Source organism: Antennarius striatus, chromosome 2 (assembly GCF_040054535.1).
Source record: "Antennarius striatus isolate MH-2024 chromosome 2, ASM4005453v1, whole genome shotgun sequence".
Lineage (NCBI taxonomy): Eukaryota > Metazoa > Chordata > Actinopteri > Lophiiformes > Antennariidae > Antennarius > Antennarius striatus.
The window spans coordinates 20,551,575-20,564,300 of record NC_090777.1 but is presented as its reverse complement, the minus strand read 5'-3'; the positions used below and the strand labels follow the sequence as shown (position 1 = coordinate 20,564,300).

The following is a 12,726-nucleotide window of genomic DNA, read 5'->3' as shown; positions in this document are numbered from 1 at the left end:
ACTGGAGTTGCTGAGTTTAAACTTTAAAATATGCAATCTCAGATATGCTTATCAAAAGCTTTGTGGCAAATTATTTATTTTGCATTTTTACTTCATTTATTGTGGGGGAAAAAGCTAAAACCAATGTAGAGACTAGAAAAGAGTCAGTCCATGGCACTATGATTAATTCTGTACAATCTGACCAAAACTTCCTCCAAGAACACAGGTCTGCTGCTGACAAATGCATCTGTTTGTGTAGGTCTCGGAGGGGGATGATGTGGACCTCCTATCAAGCGAGGAGGACAAGGGGCCAATGCAAAGCCAGTGGGAGCCAGAGGGTCTGGATTGGGAGCAGCAGGCCACAGTGACAGAAAATCCAGAGTGGAAAGAAAGAACAGGTAAAACCTGAAAGGGCTGCACTGAGCGTGACAGACCATTTCATGACCCCGTATCTACAATGCAAGTCCAAACACCGGTCCTCGCCAAACCAGTCAAAGCTTAAAGACTCACCGAAACGCAAACTTCCAGACGCAGTTTTTACTCTTGTCTCACATTTCAAACCAGCAGCGTTTAAATCAGCCACCCACTGCTCAAGTCTATGAGAAATTCTCTGCTCCAATCTGTGCTACTGTTGATCTACAGAGATGATTTCTCATCTGCAGGCTGTAGTCCCATGTGTCGTATCTGATAATGGTCATTTTGCGGTAATAACCTCAAAGCATCAGATTGGAAATAAATGATGGCAATTTTGTCATATAAGACTCCATCATCTGTATCCTCTGTTAGCACTGATAGCAGAAAATTCCTTTACTGTAATGTACCATACATAAGCATGTGTGTGAGGGAAAGAGTTCTTGTGTGGACTGTTTTGTGTATACACATACAACACTTTCCAGATGGGCCTAGAAAACATATTTGGATACCTCCCTCCCTTCCTGCCCCAACACTGTTTGGTTACACTTATTCTGATTTTGCTTTGAAAGGATTGCGTGCATGGACATTTTACTTGAGTGGAATGAAACAAAAGCAGCTTTGTCGTTGGATCTGGGTTTGGGTTACAGAGAGAGTGTGTGCGTATACATGGGGATTTGATAGTATGTACTATGTGTCTGGACCACTAGGCTATCTGACATGTACAACTCTTCATGGTCTACATAAGAAATGTGAGTGAAGCCAGAGGAAGCAGTTAGCGATGCTTATCAGGGCAGAGAAATGCATATCCAGGAAGGTGATGATCAAAAGGAACATTGTTTTTTCTGTTTCCAGGCGAGGTTCTTTGCTCACCTGTTTTTGTGTAGCTTAATTTCCTCTGGACGTAAAATTGGAAGGAAAATCATTGAAACACAAGACCAAAAAAGTAAATCACAACATCAACAAGGTACAGTAGTAGGTCAGAGCACAAAAGAAAGAGAAGTATTTTAATTTAGCTTGTCTCCGTATGACGCAACTATATTGAAATCACCCTTTAGAAAATATCATAAGAAATAATTTTATTATATAAATGAATTTTTTTTTTTTTATCAACGCTTAAGAATATTAGGAACTACAAAATATCAAGTAGTAATATTAACTATTGATATTTTTTTAGAGTTACTTTGATTAAATACAGGAAGTACTCATAATACACACATCTGACTTATGAACATTTGTAGATACAAACAACTTTGCGCCGCTATATCGGACTGCTGTAGACCCCCGTTGAGCAGCGTAACATTAACACTCCATAGATGAAGATTTCACATAACTCAGCAAAGACCAAGTGAACAGTTTCCTCACTATTTTGTCCTTCTTTTATCCACATTTTTGTGAACTTCTGAAGAGGAAGTGAACGCACAATGTATTTATGTGCATGGGGACTTTTGTGAGCAACGTTTGTGTTCCCCAATAGGAGCTAAATGATCTAGGAACCAAAGTTTGCCAGGTTAGGTTTCTGCCCAGAAGCATTAACAGTTTTTTGACCATTAAATTCCACCGAATGTTTTGCTATTTGATGTTAAATATTGGTCGAGTTAATGGAAAAACTTACTGGAAATAAAACAATTACAAAGCATAAAGTGAAGTGTCAGACTTTTGACTACAAGGAAGCGCATCAGCGCGTCATTCATTCATGTAAGTGTGGTGGAATATCTCAGTGGCTTAAACCGTGGCTTAGCCTCTACACCCCAAGGTGAAAATGACTATGCAGAGGTAGAGATGTAAAAGTTACATTACAGTACAACAGCATTTTATTTCATTGTGTGTTGTTTTTATATACGGTAATTGTTTCTGGTAAGTCTTAGGGAATAAAACTGTAAAGTAGTAATATGGCATTTAAATGACCTGAAATGGCGATTATAGTTCAACATTTACGGTAATAAATAACGATTTACAAACCATTCAGCTTATGACCAGCCTCTCTGAACCAATTGTGTTTGTGGGTTGAGGGCTACCCGTGTTCTGCTTGTAGTTCAAAGAGTACAACTATATATACTAAAAGCACAGAATAAGTTCATGCTGATTCTTCCAAAATTTTCATGATTTAAATAGTTTTGAGAGGTTTTTTTTTTGTCTGTGATGAATCTCATTTCAGGTTCATCCAGCAGGAGACACGTGATTGTGTTTTGTCATGGTATGACTGGCAGAGGTCATAGTGTTGTTTCCATCTCTTGCTGTGTCAGTGGACGAGATGGGAAATAGGAGAGGCCCCTGCTTTCTTTAAAGATGTGGTGCACACAGCCATCTGTTATACGTTAGAAACAAGATGCCTTGTAGTGGCTTCCCAGGAATCACAGGACAGTGCCAGCCTCCTGGAATTCAGACCCCATTTTTCCCCCCGTTATTCCCATTTTTCAATTCCAGCTCTCATCATTTTACAGACCCATTTACTGATGCTTGTTTGACATCTTTTTCTTGGATTTCTTCACCTCATTTTCCTTCTTGTCTCCCCTGTTGACTTTTTCAATCTTTACATACAACCTCAACATATTTCTTCCTTTGACATTCTTCAAAGCGATGTCTCCAGCCGAGGTATTTTAAACCTGGCTTCTCCTCTAAGCATGTAGAGCTGCTGATCGTATTTCTCTCAAATCTTATCAGTTTTTTTTTCTCTTTGCCTCTTGGCCCCTCAGACTCCCAGTCATCTAGTTCATACTCTCTCTCTCCCCTCACTAATTAGTGGTTGATGGCTACACACTCGTTTTTCAAGGTAAAATGCATGCAGCTATGTCAGGAAGCTGCACTGACCCTGTCAAAAAATTGTATTTGACCCACCACTGCATACATACAGTAGACTTGCTCCTCATGTCTGAACACACCATACATGTCTTTACTGTATTTAAATCTGTAAACCTGTAGCAAATGAATACACATGTTTGTGTTTAATGTGGAGAAAGCCATGTCAATGAAGGTTTATGCTCGTGGGAAACATGATATCCGGTTAGAAAGACAAAAGTAAAGATGAATAAGTACAGGAGCATAAGATGAGGAAGAACACTTCTTACACAACATTATATTAAAGACACATGTTTTTACCTTTGATTGTATCCACTACCAATACTGCATTATGAAAAACAGATTTTCTGATTTTCTCAGAAAATGAAACACTCAAGACCAAAAGAAGAAATAGAAGTAAGAACAATCTTTATCCTTGTTTTTGGAAACCATAAATCAAAACATTGATGTATGGAAAGTCGGTCCTCATGTCAATGAAATGAAACAAATGAAACAATCACTCTCCATATTTTTGAGTTGATGAGAGGTGAATGAATACAATGCATGCTTCAGCCCATATTGGGTTTGTGAGAGGCTGTGAGAGTGTGCCATCCAAGGACAAGTGGTGATCCCAGAGGACCCTGGGACTGAAATGTGTATGTGTGACCTTAAATGGGCAGAGCTCAACCTGAGACATGAAGTGGCGCTTCGAGAGCCAGAACTGATACTACTACTCACAGGTGTTTATTTATGCAGTTATAGCATCTTATGCATCACCCTTCAGAAAACTGAAGAGGTTTATGGTGTCAGATACTTATATTAGAGAGCTCTATTGTATTGTGATCAGTCCCTGATAAGAAGGACATCATATTCTTGACCTCATGAGGACATTATTTCACATGAATTTTATTTGGATCTTGCAGAGGATGGAAGTTGTGTACATGAATATGTCATTCTTTATACTGATGCAGTCATATTGCTGGGCTTGTTCTTTTCTGTTTTAAGTTGCTTTCTCTGTTTTTGTGTCCTCATGGTTTGTACACTTTCACTCTCCTTCTGAACCTGTGGGTCCAGTTTCTTTTTCTTTTTTTACCCACTTGTCTTCTGCTTTCAGACCTCCTCTGAGTGTTGATTGTCTGATTAGATTCCACCTGTAGCTCATTATTTCCTGAGTGTATATAGTGTGTGTGGTCCTTCTCTTATGCTCCAATGTTTCACTTCTTGAATGAAGGCTGTCTGGTATATTTTTTTTTAATGGAAGCTTTCTCTTTCTCTGATTTATAGCTTTGTGTATGTGTTGGCTTTTTGTCTTGTGATGAAATTCAGAGTCTGATTTACTGCAGCCCAAAACACTTTTGCCTGTGTTTCATTGACACCATGGCCTGACATTGGGTCTCTTCAGCTATTAAAAATTCCACATTGTTCACCAGTTGTTCAGTTTTTTTAGAGGCTACTGGACAATGGGCTTAGAGGTTTTTTTTTACCACCTGATGTGACTGAAAACAATGACTGAATGATGAAGTTGATGCAACAGCAACAAGAAGCTGAGACTCTCTTAAAAGCTTTGTACAACCGAAGCAGGCAGCAAATCTTGTTGATTCTCTATAACCTTTTTAGTATTCCAGAAAACACAGGATGAGATGTTGCTATCCTTGTGTGAGCACATACAATTAACTTGTCGGTGAATGGTGGATGGGAGACCTGAGGAATTGAATTTGTGGAATGCATCATCAGTAGTGTTCCTCTGGGTCATGGGGTGTTTTGGTCTTTTACACTATACACCCTCCCCAGAGGCGGCCAGCTACAGGATGATCAGACCTGAGCTTGCATCCCAAGCTCAATTAGCCATGAGAGTCACCTTGTTGTCAAGTGGCGGACATCTCAGGTGACTATGCAGGGCAGGGGCATCCTGTTCCCTGACTCAGGCCTAGAATGACCGCATACCTCCTGATCACGCTACTTGGGGGCCCAACTTGGGTCGTTCCTCTTCAGCCAGAGCCACTGGCTGCTTCTTCCTGCTGCCTCTGAAGCTGCTTTGATTGCTGTGCGCTGGTTCTTGCCACTAACTCCCAAGTCCCTCAGTAGTCCTGTGGTAGATGTTCCCACAAACCCTCTGCACCCAACTTCCACTGGGCGGACTTCCACGTTCCAGCCACGGTGTCGAGCTTCAGCAGCTAGCTCGGAATACCTCAGGTGTTTCCACTCATATGGCTCCTCCATGGAATCCTCCCAGGGTACAGTGAGTTCGACTATGTATACCTTTTTTAAGGAAGGGGACCAGAGCACTAAATCAGGCCTCAAGGTGGTGGTGACGATCTCTGAGGGGAACACCAGCTGTTTGCCAATATCTGCCAGCATCTTCCAGTCACGAGCTGGGCATAGCTGGCTTCTCTCTGATGGTGTAGGATTGCTCCTAGTAGCTGTGTCCCCTTCACGGACAAAGTCAGTTGCCCATGAGGTGTTAGATGTTGGTAGTGGTAGGGCATTGATGCTGGATTGTTTTCCCTCCAGAGTGGAAGCAAGGCTCTTCAAGACTTGGTTGTGGCGCCAAGTATACCATCCTTGGGTGAGGCTGGTTTTACACCCGGTGAGTATGTGCCGAAGGGAGGCTGGCTTGGCGCACAGGACGCACCCAGGATCATCGCCAAACCACTGGTGGAGATTAGTCGGGGTTGGGAGGAAGTCATAGGTGGCTCTAATCACGAAACTCAAGCTCCTCACTTCCATGGCCCATACATCCCTCCAGCTCAACCTCCTCCTTTCAACACTATCCCACCGTGTCCACAGACCCTGTTTGCTGAGGGCGACTGCTCTGGCCCATCTTGCCGCCTCTTCCCGACGCCGCACTTCCTCCACCGCCATCTTCCTCCATGCTGGAGCGGTGGCAGTATAGACAAAACTAGGTTTTTCACTGCAAAAATACTCTTATGATCTTTGTGAAATTAAGGACCATACCTCTAACCAAATGTGTAGATTCAGTGTCCTTGTAGGTTGTCATTATCACAGATAATCTCTTCACAATCTCTCCATAAAATCTGGAAAGAGTGAATGAAGTCCTCTCGCATGAATAATTTAACTCGGAAGGATTTGCTCTGGATTTTTGTCAAACTGTAGGCATTTTTTGTTGCATTTGAACAAAGTCACAGCTAGCTGGAAGGCTTAGGTCAGGCAGCTCAGAGGCCGATGCTCCATGACACAGATGGCATTGAATCCACACTGACCTGGAAGGAAGGAAGCGAAATGGAGCCACATAAACAGTCTTACAGTCACACATTTTACCACATACATGGATTCATGGTTAATGTACTCATACAGTCGGAAACATGAAACTATCAAAAAATGAGATACTGATTTGCATTTTTATTAGCTCATATTTTAGAATTTATGGCATGATTCAGCAGAGAATTTCCCCTTAAACAGTAAAACCAGTAGGAGATGTAATTATTTCATAAGGATAAAGAAGCAGTGTCACTCACTGTGTGGCTTCAGGGAATTCCGTTTTGTTAATTAACATTTACTGCTCTGAATAGGATGGAGTTAAAGTTTTACACAGTCCCTCTGTTTCTGTGCTCATATGTGGCTTTTTATGCAAGATTCAATGAACACAAGAAGAGGGACAGAACCTGCTGGACGGATAGAGGAGCTTTCGTTGTACAGTTGTTGTAGTTTGTCGGAAATAGATGGGGAAAGAGTAAAAGTGTGATCATAACTTTAGGTGTTGCATACCAAGTTGTGGATTTTCACTTCTTTGTTAGAGCCGCGTGGCCTCGTTTGTAGGGTAGAGCGCCTCATGCCTCAAAGCTGTGCTGCGTGAAGAGGAATAACAGTGGGGGGGCACTGAGTGGTACTCAAAAAGTGCACACACTTGTATAGACATACACAGAGCAACACACCTGTCTATCTTCCTGATATATGGCGGCAGTGTAGTTTAGTCTAATTGGATGAAAACAGCCATTCTCTGCAGACCAGCAGGATAGGAGAGAACAAGACATTAATTCTGTGACTTCTGCTCCATGATGGGACCTCAGCCAAAACCGAGAACCTCCCCCTTACACCTCCTTGTCCAGAATCCTGGTTTTCCTTAATTGGTGCTCAGCTCAGAGATGATGGGAGGAAGAAAAAGAGAAAGAGAGGAACTAAGGGAGAAATAGCAAGGGAGAGGAAGGAAGACAAATTGAATCTAAGTGAACATATTTTGGCAGGATTTCAGCTGGCTGATGGGGTGAGGAGAGGCTATCAGTAGGGGGTTGGGCAATGTACTGCAAATAACCAACTGCATATCTACTGAACTGAGTCCATCTTGTCTGGTTCTAGCTATGCGCATATACATACATACATACATACATATATACATACACATACACACACACACACACACACACACACACACATATATATATAGTGTATATATGTATATACAGTATCATGGATTGTTTAAGGGGATGTATATTATGAAGACTGTATTTTGTGTGGAAATGTCTCTGTTTTTGGATCAGCTGATGTGCATTCATGAATCCAAGCACTGTTTGAATACACCTCTTTGGTGTAACTGACTGTCTGCGACAGAAAACATGATGAATTGTGCCTGTTTGATGGCTCCACTCTGATGAAAACCAGTCAAAACTAGACCCCCTCAGCATGACTCTTCAGTGTGACTGTCTCCTGTGCAGAGCAAAAAGACAAGTCGCTGCTTTGGTTGGCTCGGCTTAGACAAAAGACACAATCCGTCTGATATTGCGTTAACCCTCACACAAACATTTGAATCCAGGCCAGTGTGAGCATACGTCTATCGATTTCTATTCATCTCATCGTTTTCACCACCGAGATCCTGTTCTTTAACATCTGCACAAGCATATGTGTGTCTATGAATCATCTTTGTGTGTGTCTGTCTCGTGTGGGAGACGTGGTAGGAGGGAAGGAGCGAGGGAGTGGAGAAAAGGAGGAGAAGATAAATGGATGTTAATACACGCCTCACCTCACATCGACCGCTTTCCCCTTTAAGCCAGGGGAGGAACATTTTTTTCATATTTCTGTTGACAGGACTGTGCACATATCTCCTGTGCTAGTTTTAGTGTTTAGTTACTCAGGTGTTTAATTCCTCTCTGATACTACTAACAGGGATAAACTATTTACTTATTCTGTATATTCAAACCCTTAAAGGTTTGAATATGCACCAAATACCTGTCAGTGTGATGAGTCTCTATCATCAACTTGAACATATACTGTATGTTCAAGAACATACATGTATGTTTAAAATACATGAAATATTCATATTCTGAACATAAACTCTAGTTAATGCATAAAGTATTGACCAATAAAAGCACAATGAAACAAAATTGTTCTACTTTCAACCAGCGTTGCCAACCTTCAATGCACCTATCAGCCTTACGCAACAAGTACAAATGCCCCCTACTGGAAGAACACATTCTGGCATCCTCTAATTATTAAGAGTTCATGAAAAGATTTTCTGAATTTTAAATGTATCAAAAGAGCAGAGTCTTCTCGATTATCTCTTTTGTGTTTCATGTGCTTGCAAGCAGTTCTTTGTCTTCAGTTTCTTGTCTTGGCATCTGTATTTTATCTTATTCCTTATAAATCCTTCTGGCTCTTAAACTTGGAGCTTTTTTGGCAGGCATATCAACATCAGAAGTAGAGATATTCAGAAGCCCCGATTAATATTCCTCTGGTGAATTGCCCATTCAATCAGTCGTTTAAGGCATCCTTTATGAACAAAAGATGAGGAAATGGCAAGTGACTGTAAAGATGGGAGGATTGTTATCTGTATCAGTGAGTGTGAGTATTGTATGTGGCAAACCAGTGTGGTGTCTGAACCTATAGAATAGAGTGTATCTGTCACGAAGGATTTTCTGCCTCGGTTGAAAAACCTTTTCATATCATGGCTTCTTCAGTTTTTGCTGTATGTAAGAGAGGGAAAAGAAACAGGGACGATAAGAGAGTAAAGTCTAATGCAACTTCACATCCAGACTTTTGCCTCCATCCTGAAAGCAGCTTGCCACTGCCCTGTCATTGCACAGATGTGGATGCTGGAGACAGGCCTGACAACCATTGAAGCACCTGACAACGCACCTCAGGGATGCAGCGCTCGAAGATGCACACAGATATCGGTTCAGCGCCAGACGATACTCTGCCTTCTCTCATTTTCACAGACGTCCCCAAAGAAAAACCTGAGTGTGCTGACAAGCTCCTTGTCTTTGTTGCAGTAATCAGTTTGTAATTTCCAGTGTGTCAAAGTCAAAGATTGTGCAAATGGAACATGGTGCTATGTGTGCTGCAAAAGTGAAATGAGATCACGTACTGAGTCATAGGTTAAGCAGCGTCAGGCCTGAGAAATGCTGCTTGTTAGTCAGAAAATTATTGTTTACGGCTAAAAACGTGCAGAATTTCACAATTGCGCTCCTTCCTTCCAAATATCATGCAACTGTCGCTTACCCCATGTGTTGCTGAAATATGTCTGGATCACATGCTGAATTTGATTGCATCTAAAATGAAGGCTGATGAGTCATAATTATGTATTGATTGAGTTTAATCAGCTCTGGTGAAAAATGCACTTCTAAATAAATGCAAACCTGGTTTGAATTGCAGAACTGCCGATTACACAAGCTCTGCATCTTACAGGTTCATTAAACTGCAGAACATAAACTTAAAAAAATATCCGTTATGTCCGTGAGGATCATAAGCTTCGTGAAGCTGGTTTTGTACATCTGCAAGCATGGATGTGGTACTATGTTTTCACCGTGGCACAAAAAAACCCTCGAGATACGTTCTCTCATGTCTCCGTTAATACATTTTCATGTATGACCTATCTGATAATCTGAACAAGCAAACACAACTGCATTATTTCATGTATGTTTTTCTGTTTTACACTCAGACAATTAGATGATATATAGAACACTTAAAGCATCGTCACAAACGTTTTTTATTGAGTTTATTGCAGATTATTTTCCTCAGTGTTGTGATCTAGTGTAATGTGCAGATGAATGTGTGTATTTTTTTGTTAGCTATTTCTGTAATTCATTTATCTCTCAAAGTTTCAAGAATGAAAAAAAAAGATCAAATGTAATAAGTCACAACCATACAACCATATCAGAAAAGACAGACACAGACTGACAATTTTATCTGTTATCTGTCCATCACTCAATGGATCAAATGGTTTCATCATTCTCTTCGGGTCATGATAATATAGAGGTTAGATAAAAAAACAACAACTATAATTCTAAGAATAAGAACTTAAGTTGCCCTTTATTTATTCTCTTAGGAGTTTGGTCCAACTTATTCCAAAGTAGTTCGACTGAGCCATGACATGCTACAAGAAATAATTTGGCTGGATGACCGGTGCTACACACACACACACACACGACAAGAATGCCACTGTGCCATCATTGTGAAATTTGAGACCACACGCGTGCTCCATGGAAACACAAGGGGGGAACAAATGCACTCATGATGTTGGCCTCATGATTACGAGCACAGAAGTCAAAGCTGAAGCTGCCTTGCCTGGAAAAAGGTCTGTGATCTATAAAGTGAACACGTGCTCTTTAAAGTGAAACACACTTACAGACAGAGGTGATGACACTGTTTGTGGAAAACACGACACCTTCAACCCAACATGGACTCCCCTCTCTAAATAGCATCATGTATCATTACAGATCTGGGTGTTATTTCCAGCGTGCCATTTCATCTGGTCTCTGGGCTGGAGAGAGAGCAGACGGATGAGAAAACAAACGAGAGGAAAAACAGCTGAGAGGAAAGAAATAGAGACAGGAAGAGAGAACGTTAGGGGAGTGGGAATGTTGTCCTGGAACAGCCAGCGACGAGAGCTGCAAACTCCACCCTTCTCACCCCTCCCCTTATGCTCTCTCTCCTTCTCTTTCTCTCTCTCCCTGACTCTGTCTCTCTCTCCTCTAAGCTGTCTCCCATAGTGTGTCATTTGACCAGGCGGTCCACAAAGGTAGAGCGCTTAGCACCAGAAAGGAAACAGAGGAAAAGCTGAGCGACAGGGATGACAACACATTCAGTATCACAATAAGCTTGCTGGGATGTTATCCTGGATGAAAAAAAACCCTCAGGCTCGAGTGGATTTCTTTATTTGCTGCTGCAGCTGCTTTTGTGGACACTTTCCCTTCTTCCCAGTGTGGATGTATGGGCTTTAACTCTGTGTCTAATCAACCGAGGAGGGGGAATCATCTGACTCCTTGAGGATTTATATGTTGACAAGTACCTCTACTAGTGAGGGTGGAAGAGGGTGACTTGAGGGGAGCAGAAAGGGACAGGGGTGGGGGGGTGGGGGGGCGGGAGGGGGGGAGGAAGGGCGAGTGCCGGGCCATGCCCACCTCTGCTCATGGTTCAACAGCATGAAAGGGGGCCACCATCACCATCATCGCCATCACCGAGGCTGTGGCTGCCAACACTTGTTCCGCAAAGTCCTGGCTAAGTGTGGCTGCTGCTATGCCCGAGTCAGAGGTCAGTGACACACACACAAACACACACACACACACACACACACACACACACACACACACACACACACACACACACACACACACACACACACACACACACACACACACAACACACACGATTTTTCACCTTTTCCCTGAGGTTGATAGTGTACTTTCTGAAATCCCTGTTTGTTGGCTTCATGTTTTTTGATCAGTACATGGACATGAAACAACGACTTTTTTCATCTTATTTAAACCTCCACCTTCACTGAATCCTTATCTCCATGCCACCTTCCTCTTCCCTATCTTCCTTTCTATCTCTGTGAGCGTATGCTGATGGTTTTAGTGTCAGAATCCTCTTCTTTGCTTTCTCCGTCTCCAGCTAAAGCAACAGATGTGTGTCCCACGCACACACACACAAACACACACACACACACACACACACACACACACACACACACACACACACACACACACACACACACAACACACACACACACACACACACACACACACACACACACACACACACACACACACGCACACACACATCAGAGCGGGCGAACAAAAAAATAATTCCTAGACATGGCTCCACAGTGAGGAGAGAAGGACATGTACCGTATGTTCCTCCATTAGGATCCAGAAGTAACTAGTGTAAAAAGTGTGTTTGAAAAAGTGTTCATCATCATGATAAGTGTGCGTCACCACGTGGATGGATAAACCTCACAGGGAGAGTTGTGAAAAATTCCTCTACCCCAAACTGAAGAGATGAGCAACACAGTAATCTCCCCCTTCTGTCTTTCTATCTGCCCCCCCCCCCACCCACCTCCCCAAACTACCCAGCTTGGCGTAATGAAGTGCAGCAGGAATAGCATTGGTACATTCGAATAGTGTGGTTGAGTAAGAGCGTGTGCCTGGTGAGCAGGCAGTTGCTCTGGCTTTTTAGAAATGTAATCAAAACTAGGTGTCATCGCAAGTCTAGACGAGATCCTGAGACGTCGTACGTCATGTCGTCGGCCAGTTGCTTTCTTCTCTGTCCGTTTATGTCCTGTGCACACGACTCCGTCGCTGTGGAGCCAAAATAACAAGTGTCTAACAG

General features: G+C 42.3%; 1 protein-coding gene across 3 annotated transcripts in view; it reads left to right on the top strand.

The window, feature by feature from the left end:
• The window catches only part of arhgef25a (Rho guanine nucleotide exchange factor (GEF) 25a), a 43,974-nt gene that overhangs the window by 1,023 nt on the left and 30,225 nt on the right, over positions 1–12,726 (top strand). For 2 of the 3 annotated variants that reach the window (XM_068331783.1, XM_068331776.1), the window contains exon 2: positions 239–377. In XM_068331783.1, coding sequence (XP_068187884.1) covers positions 239–377 — 139 coding nt within the window. Of the gene's footprint in view, positions 1–238; positions 378–11,497; positions 11,650–12,726 lie in introns of those variants that run through there. The other variant, XM_068331792.1, reaches the window with a different exon arrangement.